The sequence below is a fragment of the Sus scrofa genome, chromosome 1, assembly GCF_000003025.6.
Source record: "Sus scrofa isolate TJ Tabasco breed Duroc chromosome 1, Sscrofa11.1, whole genome shotgun sequence".
Classification (NCBI taxonomy): domain Eukaryota; kingdom Metazoa; phylum Chordata; class Mammalia; order Artiodactyla; family Suidae; genus Sus; species Sus scrofa.
The window spans coordinates 126,620,414-126,642,905 of record NC_010443.5 but is presented as its reverse complement, the minus strand read 5'-3'; the positions used below and the strand labels follow the sequence as shown (position 1 = coordinate 126,642,905).

The window sequence follows — 22,492 nt, the reverse complement described above, 5'->3', positions numbered from 1 at the left end:
CATTTATGTATATTCCAGAGTATAACCTCTCGCCTATATCCATACAGACAGTGACCTCATTTTCTCAATCCAAAAGTACATTGCCTACTAGCTGCCCAATCCCGCCTTTTAACTCACTACCCAAGAAGACTTTGTCACAGAGTTCCAGGAAGGGTGGGGCCAGTTGAAGTTGTGGTGAATGCCCAGGCTAAAGACACTTCTTTCCTCCTCCTTACAAATCCTTGACTTTTATCCCAGTAACAAATGGCTTTCTGGAAACTAGACAAGGTTAGACAACAGCTGTATCACATGAATACAGGCTTAGAGCTGACACGTAGAACCCGGCTGGAATGTGAAGTCAGGACCGGGGCCAGCCAGTCTTTGTGTCACCCAAGGCCATTCAAGATCATGATGGCATATCTCTTTATCCAGCTGGACATGCAAGTGGCACTGTCTGGGGTCTAGGCAAGAGTGATCATGGAGACTTCAGTACACCCTCACTCAGGCCCAAGCATGGTAGGGAGGATAAGGCTGAGTAGAGATTATCATGGACAAGCATGACAACACATTAACAGCATCATTTAGTCTAGCAAAGATAGGTTAATTAGAATGAGACCGATAAATATGTTGAATGATCTTTAGAAAGGAAAAGGGAAGGCAATGATTGGCCAGATTTGGGAATATGGCTAAGGCTGAGACTTAAGGGGCTGGAGTTTGGGATTAATAACTGGTTGTAAACCCAAGGAGGGGCAGGAGGGCTGGAGGGCTGGAGGCCTGTTGTAAATAGGTAGATAAATTATCATCACACATTGCAGTTGTATAATATAGTCTCATACATTTTCTCACCTTTTTTTTTTTTTTTTGTCTTTTTAGGGCCATACCTGTGGCATATGGAGGTCCCCAGGCTAGGGGTCGAATCGGAGCTGTAGCTGCCAGCCTACGCCACAGCCACATCAACTCGGGATCCGAGCCGCACCTGTGACCTGCACCACAGCTCACGGCAACTGATACACACAACAACATGAAAACCCACTGAGTGAGGCCAGGAATTGAACCTGAAACCTCATGGTTCCTAGTCAGATTCGTTAACCGCTGAGCCACGACGGGAACTCCACATTTTCTCATCTATATAATTTTCTGGACCAGTATCACTGTCTTCCTACTACCCACACAGACATTTTAATACATGAGGAGACAGGCTCAGAGAAGTTAAAGGATTTTCCTCTGTAGCTACTTCTAGGAAAAGTTGGCAGTACCCAGGTCTCTTGACTTCTGATCTGGAATCTCTCCCTTCCAGAGAGATTCCTTCAATACAGAGAGTAGGAAACTAAGGGCATTTGACCTGTTGGAAGAGGGTAGGACCAACAAGGAGAGAAGCCCAAGGCAGCAATGTGGAGATGGCCTGAAACTCTCCCTGACACAGGCCCTATTGGCTAGAGGACTCTGTGACCCAGCAATTCCACTCCTAGATGTATATCCAAGAGGAATGAGTGCATTACGTTCATCAAAAGATACATCCAAGAATGTTCATAACAGCTTTATTCATAATTATCAAAAACTAGAAACAATTTAAATGTCTATTAACAGAAGATTGGACAAACTTTGGTATATCCTTACAGTGGACTATGTAACACGTAATACAAAGGAACAAACTATTGATACACACAACAACATGAATGAATCAGAGACATTGTGTTGGGTGAAAGAAGCCAGATTCAAAAGAGTACATTCAGTATGACCAAACGAATCTAGAGCAATTTTAAAAAATCACATTGATGGGTAGCTTCTAAGTGTTGGGGGAGGCTGACTGGAAGGAGTACAGGGAAATTTCAGGGGTAATGGAAATGTTCTATATCTTGACTTGTGTTGTAGTACTACATGCAGTACATGGTAACTTTAAAATTTGAACACTTTACTTTTGGCAAATTATACATAATTTTTTTTACATCCTATTTATGCAACTATTTTGAAACAGCTTTATATACATAATTTTTTAAAAAAAATTAAAGCTTGGCTTTGAGAAAGACTCAGTTGAAGAAGGAAAAGGAAGGGTCTTAAAGGGTATAGAGGTGATGCTCCAGGATGACTCCTGTGGAAGGCCATCAGCTGTCTTGATTTGCCTGGGACTGAGGGGTTTCCTAGGACAAGAGAGTTTCAGTGCTAAGACTTAGAGAATCCTGGGCAAAGCAAGACAGCTGGTCATCCAACTCCTGTGGAGGTGAGGAGCTGAGAGGGGACTCTGGATGACTGGCAGAGAGGCTGGACTCCCTTGGTCCTGGAGCTGAGGGGATTCTCTAGTGGGCTCAGAGAAGGGCCTGCCAAGAGGTCAGGGCAGCAGGCATTCCTGGCACATACCAGGAACATCAAGACTCCCTGGGAGCAGGAAGGGGCAGGGGCTAGAGCTGGAGGGAAAGGGCCTTGGAGACTGAATTGAGGTGGTCAGGCTGTCCAGGTTCTAAGCATTGTGGCTTCTAATCTGGGCTCTGAGGAGATTCTCACTCTGAGCCCTCTCTTCACATTAGGCTCTCCACCCTGTCCTCCCTCAAATGCCTAGGCCAAGAAAATACCAAAGTAATACATTGATTTTATGGAAGGAAAACAGACACGGGGACCTATCAGAGGCAAATCCTGTCATATCTTTTCACCTCCACAGTTGTCACAAGGCAGGGACTATTCCCCCCCCACACACACTTCATCTGGCACAGCCTGCTGAAAGGGTCTTCTCTACTTTTTCAGAGCATGGGAACAGATGGGGCAATGAGGGAGAGGCTCTTCCAGCTTTCCAGCTAAGGCCTGAAGTGAGTTCTGACAGAAACTGCCAGCAGAGCTGGCCCATGGAGGAATCAGGAACCAGGGAGGGTGGGCTCAAAAGTTCTCATAGTGGTGCACAAAGTGGGTCTGGTCCTGCCTGTTAATGAGCTGACAGGTCTTCTCTACATTCTTGGTCATTCCTGGAGGGCCGCAGCTGAACACTCCAATCTTCCGCACCTGTTAAGTCGTGGGGAGTAGTGGCTGAAGGAGAAGCACTCAGGCTTGAGATGCTTACTCCCAAGGAGGGAGCTGTTTCTCAAGCCTGGCTGGAACGACCAGGGCATGGACCCCAGGCCATGAGGAGGATGCTTGTGTTGGGGAGGCAGGAGGTAGGGTTTAAGGCCCTCTTTCAACACTCCACCCCATCCTGGGTCCTCTGCTGCAAGCTGCTTAAAGGCCAGGAAGTCCTGGCAGGGGAAGGATGGGTGGGGGTAGTACTGACCTGTGGGTGGACCTCCTGCAGGGAGTTGAAGAAGGGCTCAAAGGGAGGGCGGCCAAAGTGGGTGATGGAGCGCAGGCCCGTGAACAGACTCCGGTTCAGCACCTTCTGGAAGTGCCGCTCACAGATGTACTGGAGGAGGGAGTAGAGGAGGAAGGTCACAGCCAGCCAGAGCCAGGATCAGCTCCTAGTCTAGATGGTGGTTCAGCCACTGCCCCTGGCCATCCTGCTTTGCCCTGCCAACCCACATACCCACCGAGCTGCCCTACCCGGCCAGCCCTGACGTACCAGCATGGTGGTCCTGAGGTCAAACTTCTCAGCCAGCTGGGTGATGTAGATGTGCACAGACACCAGGTCCCGGTGGTCATTCTCCTCCACCTCCCGGATGATGTCAGCCAGCCATTCAAACTGCCGCTGGGTCCGTGTCACCCAGATGAAGTAGATCTGGGGACACATGACTAGGACTCAAACTCCGTGCAGCTCAAGGTTCCTCTGCCTCAAATGCCTTTACCTGAGAGGCTGGGAATTCCTAGACCACTCACAGCCACCAAACTTCTGGCAGGACCCACAAGCCTGATCCAAGGCTTCTAGCCACACACCCCAGCAGAGGTCCTTCTATCTAAACCACCTACCCTCCCTCAAATGTTTGGCATTTGGACAACTGCATATGAGTGGCCTCAGCAGACTCAGTGCCTAGAAGCCAGGGGCTTTTTCTCATGCTACTCTGCTGTGATGTGAGGATACAGTCAGGCTGTCTGTCTCCATTCCTTTGAAGAATGGGAGAGGGACACTCACCTTTTTACAGAGCATTTGGCTGCCCAAAGATGACTTGAAGACCAGGTCTTTGAGGATGGAAGCAAAGGGGGTGACCCCAATTCCCCCTCCCACCAGCACTGACACTTCAAACTTATGCCACTCCTGATGGCCCTCTCCAAACGGTCCATCGAGGTACAGCTGTCAACAGAAGAGGAATATATGGTAAGCCTGGCCTTGCCCCAGCTCTGAAGTTAGAAATAGCAGAGGAGAGGTAGATGGGACAGGGAGAAGAAGGATATGGGAGCATCCTTGTCTCTTTGAGTCACCCCAGCCCTCTCCCAGTCTGGCTTTGTGGTGGCTGGGACTTCTTATCTAAAGGGTGAGGAGAGCAGAGACCTTCTGTCAATGTTAGAGCCCCAAAAGTGGTTCCCAGTGATGAGCACCTTTGGATATCTGGCATAGCCATCACCCATTGGATGTGAGTAGATCTCCCTCAGGCGGGTGGTCCAGGGCCCTACTGCCCGGATGTGCAGGCTAAGCGTGTCCTCATGGGGTGCTGATGTCAGTGTGAAAGGATGGTATTCATTGGTCCCCAGACCCAGGCAGGCAATCCGCACCCACTGTCCTGACTTATACTCAAAGCCTTGGGGCCGCTGGAACTGCAGGTGGGTCACTCCTGGAGATCATAGGAAGGGAGGGGCAGGGATTAGAGAGCTTGCTCCTAGTACCTAAGGACTAGCAAGTACCTTGTCCTCTCCACACACCAGAAGCAGCCTCATGATCTGAGTGAGTAGGGCTTCTTTTGCTGAGAGTTGGAGGATTTCCTCCTGTTTCCTGGATTATTCAAGAGCTAGGCTTCTCTGATTCCCTGTTCTAGCCCCTCCCCTCCTCTCTGCTGCTCAGGTCTGATAGCACTGTCCTGGATACCAGCTTACTAAGTCAGGGGACCTTAGGCAACCCAGGTACTATTTCAGTGTTTACCAAACCTCCACAGTTTAAGAGTTACCTTTGTGATGTGCCATGTGTGTGGGTTTTTTGTTGTTGTTGTTTTGTTTTTGTTCTTTTGCTTTTTAGAGCTGCACTCAATGCATATGGAAGTTCCCAGATAGGGGTCAAATTGGAACTACAGCTACCAGCCTACACCACAGGCACCGCAATGCAGAATCCAAGTCATGTCCGAAACTTGCACAGCTCGGCAACCCACATCCTTAACCCACTGAGTGAGGCCAGGGATCAAACCTGCATCCTCATGGATACTAGTCAGAGTCATTTCCACTGCACCACAATGGCAACTCCCTCATGTTTTTCTTTAAATTGACTTACTTTTTCAATTCAATTTACGTTAACAAGAACATTTAGGTCACTAATGTAGATAGAAAACCTGTATCATGTGCTCTAAATAGAAGGCACCATGTTTTATCAAATTTTAGCGGGATACTGTTAATTGCCTGACCACAGCTGAGCCTCTTTGTGGGAAAGGAGATTCTCCAAGTATTGGATGGTGCAAAAGGCACGCTAACACCATGCTGAGATTTTTCTCTTAAATAGTTATGATTGAAAGAAAGTTGTAGTGAGGTTTATTTTCTTACTATGTGAGTCCTGAAGGTTAGATGGCTCCACAACACTTAAATCCTTTTCTGCCATCCTCTACAGTGATATGAATCCCCACTCTGATCAATACTGACTCTCAACAACAGATCCTCAGTCCTGACCATTTGTATGTCTCTTTTTCTAAATAAAGGAATAGGAGACAGATATATGGTTCCCTGCCCTGCACACAAGCGAGGTCTTTCTTGTCCTTAAAACTTTTGTTTTTGTTTTTGTTTTTGTCTTTTCTAGGGCCGTACCCGTGGCATATGGAGGTTCCCAGGCTAGGGGTCTAATTGGAGCTGTAGACGCCGGCCTATGCCACAGCCACAGCAATGCAGGGTCCGAGCCACGTCTGTGACCTACACCACAGCTCACGGCAAGGCCAGATCCTTAACCCACTGAGCAAGGCCAGGGATCGAACCTGCAATCTCATGGTTCCTAGTCGGATTCAGTAACCACTTCGCCATGATGGGAACTCCCTTAAAACTTTCTGAATGCACTTTCAGCCACCTCTTCTCATAGTTACTTCTCACTGTCTACACCTCCTGGGGACTAAGCACAGCCCTTCTGAGGGCTGCAGTTCCATCAGGAAAGCTGCAGGCGTCCCTGACATGCTATCAGAGGCAGTAATGGGATGAGGAGTTCTAGAGAGCTGTTTTCCCACGTCCTATGAATTGACCTCCATTGCTCCCCACCCAGGGTCAGGGCAGGCCTGGTACCTGAAGGCAGCAGCTCCGCCTTCACCACGCTGATCTCCACCTTCTTCCGGCTCAGGCTCACCAGCTTGTCCCCCACATAGATTAGTGCTGGGACCAGGAAGAAGATGTGGAAGCGGGGCAGCTGGATCAGAGCGAAGCTGCCATGGATGATGAGCTGGAGACATGGCCAGTTAGTAAAGCTCAGGCCCAGCCAGACACCCTTCCTGTACCCACCTTACCCAGATACTTCCGGCCTGGGCCCTGGGCCTGGGCTAAGTAGATGAGGCTGGCATAGTCTGTACAGACTGTGGTATCAGATCTTGGAGTCTCAGTCTGAGCTCTTAGTTCCAACTCAGCCTGCTTCCTGTCTCTGCCCAGCGGCCTGGCCCTGCCCAGAGAAGTCCCTTACCAGCACGTAGAGCAGGATATAGAAGTGGTGGGTGAGCCAGAAGCCACGGAAGCTGCGGCGCCGGAAGTAGGGGGAGGCAAAGACATACATGATGGCGAGAACCACAAGCAGGAGCACCCCTGTCATACCTGGGGATGGTGGGGACAGGGTCAGAGAGTCCCTAGTCTCAAAACCTTAGCCTTGGCTGAGAATATCAGAGAGTTATTTCCCAATTCTGCTCTCCTTCTCCGACTTCCCTCCTTCTCCCTGGCTCCCAGAACAGCTTGCGTGAAGAAGCTAGAACTGAAGGCTTATCTTGGAGGCTGCAAAGAGAACCTATGACCACTATAGACAAGTGTGTATTCATGGGAAGATGGCGACAAAAGAAGTCCTCAGACAGAATCCCCAGACTTCACACACAGCCCACTCTTTACCTGGGATTGTCTGGAAGAACCACCAGTAGAACTTCTGGGGAAGCTTGGACCTGTAGGGCAAAGGCACATAGAGCCTCAGGCTAGGGCAGGAAGGGCTCCACCACTGTCACAATGTGACTCTGTTCCTGCTGACCCTGAACACAGAGGTTACTGGGCCTCTACCCAGATGGCCAGGGATCCTTCCAAAGAACATGGCACCCAGCCTCCTGCAGCTCCACACTCTGATCTCACAGCAAGTCTTCCTCCTACTGTTGAATTCTCCTACTGCATCTGACTTTTGCTTCCTTGAGTGCATGGTTCATATTCTATAATCTCCATGAGGACAGGGAGCTTTTCTTCATGCTCTATCCCTGCGCTCAAACAATGCCAGGCACAGAATAAATGCTCAATAAACATGTGTTGAATGACTGCATGTATTTTGGCATCCCTACTCTCTGGCTGGTAGATGGACACATAAGACATGCAACATAAATGTTTGCCCAGTGAGTGGATGACAGGCTGAGGATAGCAAGCTGTGTGTCAGGAACACGTGGGAAAAAGTCTCCAACTTCACCTCCCAAACTCCTTTCCTAGCCAATCACAGCCAGTTTCGTTCCTGTGGTCAAGGAAGTCACCTCTCAGCTTCTGCAAGGGGGCTAGCTTCTCACCCTCACTCAGTGAAAGAGTAGAGGGTCTAGGGCCATCTAATATCTTCTATTGTACCCTCAGGCCTGCCCCAGGTTTCCCAAGGGGGACCCTCTCCAGAACTGACCCATCATTCACAAAGACACTGGGAAAGACACAGGCCAGCAGGCTGAGGGGGCTGACTGAGAAGATGTAGACATTCACCACATGGCCAACACTGTGCAAAACTGAAAGAGACAAATGCTATTAGATATGTCTCCTAGTGCCAACCCTACCTCCGGCCCTGAGGAGAGAGGAGGCACATGGAGGAAAGAAGTATGACTAGCTCCAGTCTCCCCACTGTCTCCCTCACAGCTAGATCCAGAGGGCTGCAGCAGTGGCGAGTGCCCAGGAGCCACATACTGGCCAGGACAAGGGCAGCCATGGCGATCCAGCGATGGAAGTCCACAGCAGCGTCAAAGGGCACGTAGTGGTTAAGGAAGGTCTCTCGCAGGAAGGTGATAAGGTTGCGGCACATGGTGAGCAGGATGTAGGAGAACATGAAAGAGACGCTGGCTGCCGTGCCCCGAGACAGGATGATGCCCACAAAGGTGGTCTCTGCAATGCCCGAGGGTGGTGAGACAAAGGCATAGTCTGGGGGCAGAGTGGGGGTGGGTCAGCACAGCACAGAGTCACAATCCTTGGGGTCCCCCATCCAGATGCTGAGGAGTGGAAGAGCAACCAGAAAACTCTCACATCTCCCTTCCCACAACCTGGAACTCTTACAGTAAGCACGCTCTACAAATAATCCCGCACAGATGGCTGAGAAGATAGCAACACACACAATGTGCCGCCGATAATTCTCCACAAAGCGCTTGTACTGCTGCAGCTTCTGGGCCAGGAAGCCTCGCTGCTTCTTCTCTTGCAATGCCTCTGTGTACAGTCGGGGAGGGGGCACCACTGCCCTGCAACAAAGGTAGGTAGGCAGCCGTGAGGTAAGGACAACCTAGTCTCTCCTAAATGCAACCCTGTGAAGGAGACCTGGTGATCTGGCAGCCATCAGGATGGGTCACAACAGATGAAGGAAAAAGCATTTTGGAAGTGGATTTCCACTTCTTCTCATCTTTATTTGCCTTATCCGCCCACTCTTCCATCCCCCCACTACTCCACCTCCTCTTCTTCCTGTCTGCCTGTCTTTAGCTCTTCCCGCTCCCTACACAGGCCTCACTGCTGTGCCCAAAGCAGGCAAAAGCCAGGAGACTCCTCACTGCCTTCTTGGTGTTGCATCTGAGAACCAGGCCCCTTGGCTAAAGATTAGGGTTAAAAGGTTAGAGGAGGTTGAAGAGTCGTTCAACTCTATAGCCTGCAAATCAGGTCACAGACACATGGATGGTGCCTTGTGTATGCAGGTATGGACAGGCAAGAAACTCTGAGACTTCTCCCCATATTTCCTTGGGCCAGAGGTCTGGGAAACACTTACTTTTTGCCAAACCTCTTCTTCAGCACAGGGCCTCCCAACTCTGAGGCTTCTGAGGCAGGGAGCCTCACTCCCTGAGGGGAGGAGCTGAGAAAAGAAAAATGGGGCTCATTCTCCCCTTGTCTTTGCAGCTGCAGAAGAACTCCCAGTTCAAAGCTTGGAGGATGGGTAGGTGGGGGTAGATCCTAGGACTCATTTCTACCCATAGAACCTCCCCACAAAATTGGTGGCGAGAAGCTGGACAGGAGGCAAAGTAGAAGAAATTAATGTGATATGACCATCTGTTCTACAGAGTGAGTCTGTCCTGGAGGGGCAGAGAGAGAGCCAGGCTCTTGAGTGGTAAGGGGTATGTGTGTGAGGCAGCTGGAATCTGAGCTAGGAATAACCATGCACTGAGAGCTACTTTCAGAGGGCAAATGTCTAGCCCAGGAACTGATTCCACCAGCCCTGCTTCCTTCATTTCTCTGCAGGAGACTCAGCCAGGTCACATCCCAGTGCCTCATTCCTGCTCACCGTTCCTCAGGAGTCCGAATGATGAATGACACTCGACAGCTGATGTCTGGTTTAAAGATGACTCCAACACCTGGGGAGAACAAGAAGCTGGACAGGCTTCCCCAGGAGGGTTGCGTGGCATAGAGAAACTGTCCCAGGAAGCTGCCATGGCACTTGCCAGTGACTTGGTCATGTCCTCATCTCTGGCTCCAGCCTTGCTCCCCTCACTGCCCACACTGAGCTTCCACTATACACAGGGCAGCCACTGCTAGACAATGTGGTGACTTTGTGCAATTAGAAAAGGGGGCTCCTCCAGGTGGATGAAACCCTGCAGGTCCTTTGTGTAAAGAAAATAGGGCCTTTTCCTCTGACCAGACACACCCTAGCCCAATGTGCATGGCAAGTGAGCAGCACGTAGGCTGGATTTCAGCCGTCCTGACCCCTCAGTGGGCACTTTTGTGCACATATTGCACAACTGTATGTGATATCCTTCATTACATGTGCCTACCTCTGTACTAAGCACCAAGGACTAAAAAAGAAACAAGAACTCTCATTTTGAAGACTCCTTGACTCCTCCTAAACTCACAGACCTCCACCTCCACCTTTGACGCAGAGCTGCGTGTGACGGAGCTCGCTGTCGTGGTCCCGCAGCATGAAGTGGAAGTCCTCCCACGTCAGCTCCTGCTTGTCCTGGAAGCCAGCCTCCCGGAACATGGACTCCACCACCTCGGTCAGCTGGGCCTTGGACAGGCAGTTGTTGGAGATCTCGATGAAGGACCTGGGGGAGGACCAGAGAGAAAGCAGCCTGTCACCCGGAAGGTCAAGTTCAGGCAGGTTCAGGGTAGGGCGGGACTCAGATTATCTAATGTGGTTAACAGTGACCCGGGAAATGGCACTGAGAAGGTGTTCATCCAGCCTGCTGCTGACACTAAGCTGGGTGGGGTGGCCCTAGGCTTGAAAGGCAGAACAAGACTGAAAGTGACCTTGACCAATTAAAGAAAGCAGTCCTCAAACAGGGGGGCATCTACAGCTGGGATGAAAGTCCACTTAGTGTAAGGATATGTCCAGGGGTGCTGTGGCCCTCTCGCCTGCATGGCAGGCCCTCTGCCCACTCTCTTGTGTTGATACTTCCCACACCACCGCCAAGCTCCCCTTTCACAGTCCAGTGGGGGCACAGACAACAGAAGTAGGGGAAAGAGATGTGGCTGCAATCATTGCTGCTTCCTCATGCCAAAACCCCAGGGCACAGTCAGCAGAATCTCCACACCCAATGTGACAGCACCCACAGTAGCAGCTACAGTGGCTATGCTCTTTTCTTAGAATGTACTTTGGAACAAAAGCAAACAAAACTGCAAGTTTGAGTGAATCCAGAAGAAAAAGACCTTTGCATGCATGGCACAGCAAGGACTACCATCACATAAAATACACACACACACACACACACACACACACACCCCATCCCACTTTCTCAGGGTGAGACTGAGAAAGAGCCACACTGAGTACAGAACGAGTAGAGGGGGGCTCAGTCCCTGGGGGCAGGAACCCTCCCCTAGATTCCCTAGAGCCCACCTGCAGTGGCATGGTACACCCAGCGAGGGATGACCACTTCACCCTACCCCTTTCAGAAGCCCAAGTCCAGTTATGGTATCTGGAGTATAAGAGGATGTGGCAGTTAAGGAGAATGCTGAAAGCAATGGGAAGGTTACAAGACTAGAAAAGTGAAAAGGATCTGGGATATTTTATGCATTCTATTTATTCACTTACTTATTTGTTTCATTTGACTCAGTTAACTATGTATTAGATGTCTGCTATGTGCCAATCACAGTGTGGAGGAGATAGATTCAACAGGAAACAAAGAGAGGTATCAACCCTGTCCTTAGAGAGCTGCAGGCAGCTGTGTTACTGGAGGACTGTCTTTAGGAATAAGAAGTCTATGAGCTCAAATCTGGTCTTTATTGGCACACCACAACCACACATGGCTTAAGTAGCAGGAAGACAGAAGCGTTGGAAGATAGAAGAACTTTCCATGTCTCTCCTGCCTGTTGTGGTGATTAATAGTGGCAGTAACCAAGGCATCCGTCCCCCATGATTCACTACTTCACTGTGTAAAGCACAGTGTTAGAAAAGTTAGCAGAGACCCAAAGGCATCTAAAAGGGGTTAGTGGGCTTTGTTACTGATCTTTTTTTTTTTTTTTTTTTTTTAGCCATTAACAGTTTTAAGTTACCAAATGAAGATTGTCTTACCATAGCAACAGATCAGATGTAGCTGTTACTTTATTCTTAGAGTATCATATAGACTCTTCCTCATACCACACTTCTCATTTTTTTTTTTTTTAGAGTGGTTGTTTCTGTTTTTGTTTTGTTTGGCAGCACCCACAGTTCATGAAAGTTCCCCGGCCAGGGATCAAACCCAAGCCACAGCAATGACCCAAGTGTTACTGGTTATCTTGATGTTGGTTGTTTTTTGTAACTAAGGAGAATTTTCTGGTTGGTGTTGACAGTGCAGATATAGACCCTCCTGGAGGCAGGGGCTTGACCAGATAAACTTTTAAATCTGTGTGCTCCGAGTGTTGAGATGTAGTACCTAGGCCACCTATCAATGCATATGGCCACAAAACCTCTTTATCTACTTCTTCTCTGACCTGTCTTCCTATTTAAAATATCAGGAAGCCTCAAGATGGGAGGGGCCTACCCCATACCGAATCATGGTGAAGAACTCATCCTTGGAGAGAAAGCCATTCCCATCAAGGTCATACATGGTGAACATGAGGCGGGACTTGTCTTCTGGGGAGCCTGGGAAGAGAGAGGGGGATGCCAGTCACCTCTCTGCTGAAAGACATTTGGCTCCTGGGATGGTCCATCCTTCCCCTACCTTTCATAAAGACCACCAGGACATCAAGGAACTCTCGGAAGGACAGGTAGCCATTTCCGTCCTTGTCAGCCAGAGAGAACATGGACTCCACAAACATGTCCTGGGGCTTGAGGCCCAGGGACTCAGCAAACTCGGCCCGGCTCAGCTCACATGTCAGGGCCTCCCGCACCTTCTGTGATGAGTCCAAGGGCAGGGCCCCTGCATCCGCCTGGTCAATGTCTAGCACCTGCACTCGGGCAGCAGCAGAGGGTGGGAGAGAAGGAGGTGAGGCCTGTGATGGAAGCAGTTTAGTGACCCCTCACATCTCCCCAAAGTCCAAATCTGAACAGGTGAGCCCTGGTGGCTGCTCCTGGTCATTAAACTTCTGACTTGGGCCTCTATGCTTCTGCAGAGGGGGTGACTCAAATCTCTAGCGACCAGCCCATTTTCCCCCTGGACCCAAGAACCAGAAGCCTTATACAATAGGAATGGTGCCTGGTCTGCAGCAGGGGAGAGAGTAGGGAAAAGGAGGGGCAAAGTTTGGGAATGCAGTGACGGAGCCTACACTGGGGACAGAAGCCACAGTAGACACAAGTGAACAGGCAAGAAGGGGCTGGAGACAACATTCTCTTGTCATTTCAAACAGGGCTGCCATGTGCCTGATTTTAAAAGTCATATACATGTAACTACCATTTGCTAAATGCCTATGCAATGTACCAAGCACTTGGGCTAAACACTATATATGAAAGTGTTTTTCAAACTTTAGAGTGAATTGGAATCCCTTGGAGGGCTTGGGGCCCAACCCCAGAGTTCCTGATTTCCTAGGTCTGGGGGAAGGTCCTGAGGACTTGCATCTCTAACAAATCAGGTAAGGCTGCTCCTGTTGGTCCAGAAGCCACACTTTGAGAACCATTGATGTAGACTATCTCCCTGAATCATCACAACAACCCAAGGGGATGGATCCTATTTTAATCACTATTTTATAGATGAAGAAACTGAAATATAGAGCAGAGATTATGTAATTTACCTAAGGCAATGTGCTAGTGAGTGGCAAAGCCTCAATTCAACTAACGCTGTCTGCCTCCAGTCCACAGAGAAGAAGCTCAGTTCACCCCACACATATGGTCCTGTCCAGCCCATGTTCCCTCCAACCCCTGGCCGAGTCTCATCTCCAAAAAGCACCTGGGCAAAAAGGTGTCTGAAGAAGATCTCCAAGATGCGGCCCCGCTGCTGCTTGGTCACAGCCTTCCTGAACAGCTCGCTCTCACCCATCTCATCTATGTCAAGGCCCAGAGCACAGCTCGCACAGAAGCCCTGCAGGTGCTGCACGAAGGCGCCTCGCTCGTCCTCAGAGTTAAACAGCAGCACCTGGTGGGAGGAAGGCCATGAGAGTGCTCAAGCCTCTGATTGAGCCTCCTCTCAAACGGGCTTGGGTTGGGAGAAGGAGAGAAAAGCTGTCCCCCAGTCCAGTCAGGCTGGGGCCAGGTGAGTGGCCCAAGGGGGTCAGAGGGAGAGTTGGGTGGGGTCTGGAGACCTTGGAAGAAAGTGTCTCTCCCCAGCATCAGCCTTCACAGGTGAGCTCTGTAGCTGTGAAGCAGGTGACCTGAGAAAGGAGATTGTGAGGGCAGCCCAGGCAGGGGAGGCCGGCTGGGTCATACCAGGTCATACTCCTTGGGGATCTTAAGCAGCAAGGTGCGGCGCCCAAGGTTGTTGGACAGGATGAGGTTGACTCGATGTCGGGGTCGCAGCTGGATGGTACGGAGCACTGAGAGATGCCTATCCAGGACCTGCAGATGCCTGTCTGGGAGCAGCTGGATGCTGACAGGGTAGCTCCTCTCTTTGGGGCCTGGCCACTCCATTGCTGGGAAAGAACAATGTGGCAGAGTGGTTCAGCAGAGGTCTTCAGGCCCCTGCCCTCAGTACGGTTCCACTCAGTCTGAGCTGACACCCCCCACACCTATAGCCCTGTTCTTTCTCCCAGTGCCCTTCTCATCTCTCCCCTTCCTCCTTCCCTCCCCTCCACCCCATCTTACCTGACACTCCATCTTTGTCTGCTTCCTTCTTCACACTCTCTTTGCCTCTCTTTTGTAGCTTCTTGCGCTCTCGGCTCCGGAAATAGGCCACCACCCCAGAGATAAGCAGGCTCACTGAAGGGAGTCAGAAGGAGCCAGTGGGGAGGGGAGCCCCTTGCCTATAGCGCCACTGACACTCTGGCTGCTGCCTCGCCCTTCCCAAGGCCCCCTGAGCCTGGCTTCAAATGTACCTAGGAGCTAGCCCTACAGGTTTGTGGGTAATGAGGGGTGGGGGCAGCCTGTGGGGAGGAGGGGAGCCAGGAGAAGAGAGATGGGTGAGGAGGGTGAAGGGCTCACTTAGCGGAAGACAGCACAGAGCTACGATGGTGATGCCAAAACCGGGACCACTGCCCTCAAAGTATTGGATCACAGTCAGGGGTACACAGTGCGGCAAGTCTTCGGTTGTGAGCTGCTGGGGCTGAGGGCATGGTGAGTCTGAGGGAAAAGAAAAGAAGACCTCAAAGTCTGAGGATCCCACTCCTTGGCCAGGCATCCTTCCCCTCTCTCCTGTAAAGGACTAGGTACCCCTCTCCCTCCCAGGCCTACCTCCCTGGAACTTGTTCCCCTCAAAAAACTCCTTTTCCACATCCCATCTCTCAGTGCCCACCTCAAGGTGGCCACAAGGTACATCCTGCAAACCAGTCTAGTCTCCAGTGGGGGAGGCGGCCTAAGGCAGGCCTTCCAGCCTAACACAGAAGGAGATGCCTGGGGCCTAGTTCCCTAGACAGCACCAAGTGATTCCCCTCCCAAACTTTGTCCCTTCTCTGGCCACCATCACTTGCATTCTCCCAGGCCACCTACCTTCATTCCAGATAAAGACATTGGGCTGCAGGGCACTGGAGCTCACATTTGTGACAGCCACCAGCACATCCCGAAGGGTGGTGCTTCTGATTTCTGCAATTTCCTCTTTGGAGAAGAGCCTAAGTTGGAGAAAGCCAGGAATTGCTGGAAGGAGACACATGTCTCCAGCAAACCCAGACTCAGGGACCCAGATGAGAAAAGAGACCTAGAGGGATTGGGGACAGGTGGTGGGACAGTGGGAGCTGTTTACCAGCAGACGGTCTGGGGCCCAGGCCAAGGTAGAGTCTGAGGCAGGAATCCAGGTGGGCCTTACCCATTCTTGGTGTTCTCAAACCAGTAACGGTCACCATCTCGCAGTCGCACAAACTGATCTAGGACGATGGTGCTGAAGAGGGGTCCAGGGTCCCCATAGCTCTCCAGGAGCCCCCCAGGGAATAGCTCCAGCCGGGACAGGTCCTGGTTGTACAGGGCAGCTGTGGCCTCCAGCACCTGGGGCACCACAGGAGGTGAGGAGTGTGAAAGTATATGTATTTCTGTGTTAGGAGGGCAGTCATTATTGCCCCATCCCTCAAACATAGGACCCTATCAGCTGCCTGGTTTACTGCTCAGGCCTGAAGGAGTCTCCTCTTTCTAGGCAGCCTCCCTCAGGTGGTGACAAGTTTAGAGGACCAGTATATGTCACTAGCCAGATTGCCTGTAGTTAGCAGCTTCACCGTCACCCAACACATGAGGAGAAATACTGCAGGAATAGGACAGTGGCACCCAACCCATGAGCCGCTCTGGGGAAATGGTATAATGTAATGGTAAGAATACTCTGAAATTGGATGCCTGAATTTAAATCCTGCCTCCGGGAGTTCCCGTCGTGGCGCAGTGGTTAACAAATCCAACTAGGAACCATGAGGTTGCGGGTTCGGTCCCTGCCCTTGCTCAATGGGTTAACAATCCGGTGTTGCCGTGAGCTGTGGTGTAGGTTGCAGACGCGGCTCGGATCCCGCGTTGCTGTGGCTCTGGCGTAGGCCAGTGGCTACAGCTCCGATTCGAACCCTAGCCTGGGAACCTCCATATGCCACGGGAGCGGCCCAAAGAGATACCAAAAAGACAAAAAAAAAAAAAAATCCTGCCTCCAAGACTGATTTACCACTTATGTCATCTGTAAAATGGGGATAATGATGGTATCTACCCTGTGACATCTTCTTGATGTAGATTAAATGTGTTACATATATAAACAACTTAGAACAGTATCTTTACAAGAAAGCTTTAGCTGCCATTATTATCATCAATATTCCTGACCTGAGGGTCCACGTTGGGATTGAAGTCACTCCAGTTCTTTGGTGTATTTAGACCCAAGGCCTGTAAGGCTTGGGTATAGCTGGGCAGCCCCATATCTCGACCACGTTGGATGCTGCTGGCCACATAGTCAGTGCGGGAGAATTTTCCAGGGCCAGGCCAATAATCTAAGGAGGAGAGAGGATCAGGCTATGGGCTCAGTTCCCCTAACCTTTTTCAGCCCAGCAGCCTTGAATTGGCTGTTGGCACTACCCACATTCAATACTCCTCAGCATGTGATTTGCCTTGGTATGGAGTCAAGGTCACCATGTACAACCAGGGCCAATTTTGCTGGTAAGACTCTTCCCCCAAGACTCAGGACTGTTCTAGTCACCAACCAGTAAATTCCCTGGCCCACCTCCTTAATCTCAAGGCAGGGCTGGATTAAAGACATTTAGAGACCTAAAGCACCAGAGATTGTGGTGTTACCCTTCCCCCACATATTCAGACTTAGGTAATTTAGAATAAAGTTCATTTTCTTCTAATGGCTGTTGGCTGTGTGTTTATCTGTGTTCCTGCATTGTAGGTACCTCCCGGGCCTCTGGACCCTCAGAGCTCACCCCTCAGATCTTCAACCACTATCCAGTCCTCCAGCTCTGAAATCTGGGAGGCCATTCCCAGCAGCAGCTGATTCACTGCCTCGGCACTGTTCAGATTGGGATTCTGAAAATAAGCAAGCAACACACTCAAGGTAGGGTCTCAGGCCCCTCTCAAAAGCTGGGTCCCGCTCACTCAGGACCACTGCGGCACTCAGGACAAAGGGCCCTTGGCCAATCCTAGACTCTCTTATAGGTTTTTGTTTTTTGTTTTTTGGGGTTTTTTTTTTTTTTTGCCTTTTGCTTTTTAGGACCGCACCCATGGCATATGGAAGTTCCCAGGCTAGAGGTCAAATTGGAGCTGTAGCCGCCAGCCTATACCACAGCCACAGCAACACCAGATTCGAGCCACTCTGCAACCTACACCATGGCTCACAGCAACTCCAGATCCTTAACCCACTGAGTGAGGCTAGAGATCGAACCAGCAACCTCTTGGTTACTAGTCAGATTCATTAACTATTGAGCCATTACGGGAACTCCCCCAGATAGTTTTTGGATAGCTCTACCCTTCATCTCCCACAACCCTGGAGCAGTAACACCCAAGAACTGGAATTGTTGCAATTCCCAGCCTGTGTGACGAGACTGACCTTAACCACCTTCCCCTGCCCCTGGTCCCAGGCTGACCTCTCGAATCCAGTAGCTGTTGCATACTCTGAGAGCTGGGAAACTGCCATAACTCTCATTCAGGACCATCTGGAAATGACAGCTAGCATTTCTGAAATGGGGAATCAAGGATGTGGTAAGAGAATGCAGGGAAGAATCTGAGACGGGGTTGAGTGAGGTAAAGGACTCAGAGAATTTTTGGCCAATACTGAGGAGTGGTCCTTGAATGTCCTTGAACACAGTAGGAATTTGACATATGTTCAGTGTGGGTGGAAGGTAGAGATTTCTCTTTGTCCACACAGGGTAGGAGGGGAAGAAGGGATTGACCCAGATGCTGGACAAATCCTGCTCTCAGCAACTGAAGTTCAGCCTCATTAGGAAGAACTGAGGAGATTTCCCTGTTTAAGACTGAAATTCCTATCTCAGCATTCTGTTTCAGGGCACCAAATTCTGCTTCTCTTCCCCTATGGAATTGTGGGGGTATATAAAAGACCCCAGGCCCCCAAGGCCATTGGTTCTTCACCTCTGCCAGTGTGCTGCGCAGTCAGACCCTCCCTCACCTCATGTAGACACCAGGAGGCACCATGGTGGAGAAGAACTGCTCAGAGGCTGCCAGAAACTCTGGGGAGATGCTGGGGTCCAGGAAAGGCCGGTACTCTGCCCGCAAGAGTAATAAAAGAAATAAGCTCCTTCCTCACATACTCTTTTTTTTTTTTTTTTCTTTTGTCTTTTTGCCTTTTATAGGGCCGCTCCTGCGGCATATAGAGGTTCCCAGGCTAGGGGTCTAATTGGAGCTGTAGCCTCTGGCCTATGCCAGAGCCACAAGAACGCCAGATCCAAGCCACATCTGTGACCTACACCACAGCTCAGGGCAACACCGGATCCTTAACCCACTGAGCAAGGCCAGGGATCGTAACCACAACCTCAGTCAGATTCATTAACCACTGAGCCACGAAGGGAACTCTGTTCACATACTCGCATCACATACACCCATCTGTCTTCTTTCTTCTGTGAATCCTGATTACCTCTTCCTCTCTATAAATCCTCCTGAGTCCAGGTGTTCCCCAACCCCCTTACCTGTGTAATTTGGAGGTGTTTGCTGCAGGAAGCTGGGCAGCCACTCATACATAGTGATGCTCTGAGGGTCAAGAGAGGGGAAAGGGGAGGCCAGCGCTGGAGCTGCTGTCCTGAAGGGATCTGAGCCCAGGAAAGGCCTAGGTGGGAGATGAGGACCAGGCTGGGGCAGTCAGGGGAGAGTCACTCAAACAGGAGAGGGGCAGAGGTGCCTGTCCCCCACAAGGAACCAGGGGGTCGGGGAGGGCGACAGCTAAACAATAATCACTAGGAAATCTCTTGTCTAAGTAACGCTTTGCCTCCTTGTCATTTTCAGGGAGACAGTAGCTCTCGGGGAGGGGGAGGGGTGTTTCTCCGTGGGGTTGTGCAAGGAGGGACGGCTCTGGGGACCAGGACGTGGGCGAGGAGCCTTGCGACTGACCTGGTAGGTGGCGATGACCCTCTTGCGCGCGTGCTGGAAGAGCTCCTCGTCCCCCCAGAGCGGGTGCTCGCGGGCCAGCTTCTGCGCGCACAGGTTGTGGTAGCGGAACCAGAGCAGGCCCAGCGCCTGCAGGAAGGGCTCGCGGTTCCCTTGCTCCGCCCCGAAGGCTGCACGCGCCGCGGGGACGCAGGGGAGAAGGTGAGCGCCGGTGGGACCGAGGCGGGTGCACCTCGCCGACCCCCGGCCCGCGTCCCCGCCCGGCCTCACCGTACAGCCCCTGCGGTCCGCGCTGCCCTGTGGCAGGGTCGGGCGGCGTCCACATGAAGAGCGGGTCCTGCGCCTGGCGGGGGAAGGCGGGGTCGGGCCCCGACGCCAGCTGCCCGCCGGAGAAGCTCCGCAGCTCGTCGCTCCAGGAGTGCGAGGAGCCATAGATGGCGCTGCCGTCCAGCCAGCCCGTCACCTCGTTGGTCTGAGGGGACGGCGGGAGCGGAGGTGGGGGCTGAGCCGGGGGTCGGATGGTCGAGGCGGGTCAGGGAGGGCGAGGGTCGGGCGCGGGTGGGAGCCTCTCCCCACCTGCCTCGGGTCCGGTCCCTCGGCCCTGCCGCCTGCCCTGCTCACCAGGTCCCGGGGGTTGCTGGGGCTCTGTCCGGTGTTGGGATCCCAGCGGCTCCTCTGGAAGGGCAGCACCACGTCCCCGCTCTTGTGCGGGTCGAACACGGGGTCTCCGGGCGGGATGTGGATGTTGAGGAACTCGGCTGGGCAGCCAGGCTTTTCAATGCTCACCAGGTCCGAGAGCACGTGGTAGCCTGAGGCCATGGGGTGCAAACTCGTGAGATCTCTACTCCCACAGCCAGAGCTGATGCCAATTTCTTAAGAGCCTAAAGACAAATGTTCCTGTGCAAGCTTCGCTGTCAGCTCTAGAATGTTTTTCTAATCGGTATTTAAAGTGGGGTTATATAGTACCCTCCTCACCCACTTCATAGGTTGTGAGAATCAAAATAATATAGCTATTCTAAGTGCTCCCCCAGACCAGTCCCCATCTCCTAATAGATATCGGTTCCCCATCCCTCTTCCAGGGAAAGAGGTTAGAATCACAACTGGAGGAGAGGGGCAGCAGGGGACTCAGCTCCTAAGAGCTGCAATGGGGGTTAGTGGCACTCCCCGGTTTGAGTAAGGGGCTACAGAAAAATTAGGAGAGCAAGCACCTCTGAATCATCATCCTGAAGGCCCTCCAAGAGGGAGAAAGCCTTGAAGTGCTGCTCGGTGGGGGAGGGAGGTGGTTCAGAGTCAGGTAGGTCTCCCATGGACTTGGAAAGAGGCCTCAGGGCCCCTCTCCCCAGGCAGTGAGCAAAGAGCCAGGTCAACCCCAGTGTTCTTCCACTTTGCCCTCACCGAAGAAGACCCCCAGCACCGTGCGGTTGCGGATGGACCGAAGCCCGGCTGGGCCCCGCATAGTTGTGTGGCTGAGTTGGCGCGGGTTAGGTAGCAGTGGCTCCCCCAGAGCCTGATAAACACCGTCTGCATAGTTGGCTGGTACAAGGCGCCGCAGCGGGGAGCCTGCGGGAAATAGGGAACCAGGCTCTGTCTGAGTAATCTGTTCCCAGCAAGCCCAGGAACCTCATCCTAAGCCTCCCTCAAAGTCCCCACTCCCTCCGATGAGACCGCTTTTCTTGCCCCTGGAGTGGAGTCACTGTGCAGACAGGCAGGTGATTGGTGATGCTCTCTCTTGGCTTCTCAGCACAGGACCTCCTTCGTTCCTGCCCTCCGTTAGCCATTTTCCACCCTCTACATCCACCCCCTTCCCAGACTGCAAGACGCACCCGCAGCACCATGCTCGTGTTGTCTCAGGTTGTTGAACCAGCCATCATAGCGCTGCACTTCCCAAGTCAGTGAGAGTGCGTCCTGGCCACCTGTGGGTCAGAGAGTGATCCCTTCAGTGCTAGCCTCTCTGGGGCCCTGTACTCTTGGCCAGTGCTTCTCAAGGCCACCGGCTGCCCGCAACCCGACCCAAGTGGCAATACTTGGGCAGCGTCTGCGCTGGGAAGTTTCTCTCCAGGCTGACCCACTCAGCGATCTGACCCGATCTTCCAGCCTCAGGGAGCCTCTTACCCTCACTTCTCCCTTCCCCAACAACCAGGGGGGACTAGGTGACATCTCATCTTGAAGCTAGGGGCACCTGATACTTACCTACTGGATCCAGGGGTACAGTCAGCAGAGCTCCTAAGAGCACCAGTGCCTCTGGTCTTATGCAGAGCATGCTTACCCTGAAGCCAGAGGGGTGGGAGGTGGTACGTGAGGGGCACTGATCAGGCATCCCCCACACCCACACCTATAGCTGGCGGTGGGGGAGAAGGTGCCAGCTGTGTCCACTTCTAGAGCAAAGTTTTTAGAAGCATCACCAGAGCACCCGTAGCCACTCTTTTTAGGGCACAAGCAGCCCTGTAGGCATTGTCACTGGTCCCCACTCTCCACCACCTTGTTGAAGTAACCTTCACCACACACAGGAACCCCTGGGGCATAAGTCCTTTGGGGCTTGTCAGTCCCTGGCAGAACTTTACCTCCAGCCTTCCAGGTCCCTCACAAAGACTTGAATCCCAACCCTTCAGGAACTGCTTCTCATAGAGGAGGCAGGGAAAGTAAAGTGGCTAGTGAGCTGAAAGCCTCGGACCTGCAGTCCCTTGTATTCCTCAGTGAATGCCTGTGCATGGACACTAGGGATGGGAAGATCAGGCCCTAATAGGCCCCCGGTCTAACTTCTGGTTTAGGACCCCCACTGGGGTCATTCGTCTTCTTTTTCTTGGAATCTTTACTTCTCTATTCTGCTCCCCGCCTCTCCCTGCTTCTCCTCCCCAGCTCCACAGATTCTCAGCCTCCAGGGCTTCACTCTTACCCTTCTCACTGGGTCCTCTGAGTCCAGCTGCGCAGGTGTCCACTCAGACCAGAGCTGCACCAGGTGTGAGCATCTGGACAGAGGCTCTGCTTCTTGCTGTGCAGGTGGCGCTCATTCATTTACATAGTGACCTCCACCCCTTATTTGCATGATCTCTTCCCGCTCAGACTTGGCTGCCACACCCCTACGCT

At 51.9% G+C, this 22,492-nt stretch overlaps 1 protein-coding gene across 2 annotated transcripts; it reads right to left on the bottom strand.

Annotated features, from left to right (window-relative positions):
- Positions 1,500-22,438, bottom strand: DUOX2 (dual oxidase 2). 2 transcript variants are annotated; one of them, NM_213999.2, is given in 34 exon segments: positions 1,500-2,967; positions 3,233-3,361; positions 3,518-3,673; positions 4,025-4,183; positions 4,429-4,661; positions 6,295-6,448; positions 6,683-6,810; positions 7,096-7,145; positions 7,847-7,946; positions 8,122-8,352; positions 8,485-8,663; positions 9,179-9,262; positions 9,689-9,758; positions 10,258-10,445; positions 12,367-12,460; positions 12,540-12,765; positions 13,701-13,886; positions 14,177-14,379; positions 14,552-14,665; positions 14,888-15,025; positions 15,392-15,510; positions 15,705-15,880; positions 16,682-16,845; positions 17,278-17,380; positions 17,938-18,028; positions 18,477-18,573; positions 18,994-19,054; positions 19,412-19,578; positions 19,679-19,880; positions 20,030-20,217; positions 20,804-20,968; positions 21,232-21,321; positions 21,599-21,675; positions 22,302-22,396. In NM_213999.2, coding segments are annotated over 33 exon segments (4,638 nt in total). In that variant the 5' UTR covers positions 21,669-21,675; positions 22,302-22,396; the 3' UTR covers positions 1,500-2,844.

Bases quoted from the DNA above. Each gene is read 5' to 3' on its own strand.
- DUOX2 (XM_021082558.1), bottom strand. From the start codon at position 20,864: ATGCGGGGCCCAGCCGGGCTTCGGTCCATCCGCAACCGCACGGTGCTG. The intron at 14,666-14,887 runs GTGAGCCCTTCA...GACTCCCTTCAG, and splicing joins TCTGTGCTGTCTTCCGCTAA to TGAGCCTGCTTATCTCTGGG. The intron at 8,353-8,484 runs GTAAGAGTTCCA...CTCTGCCCCCAG, and splicing joins ATTTGTAGAGCGTGCTTACT to ACTATGCCTTTGTCTCACCA.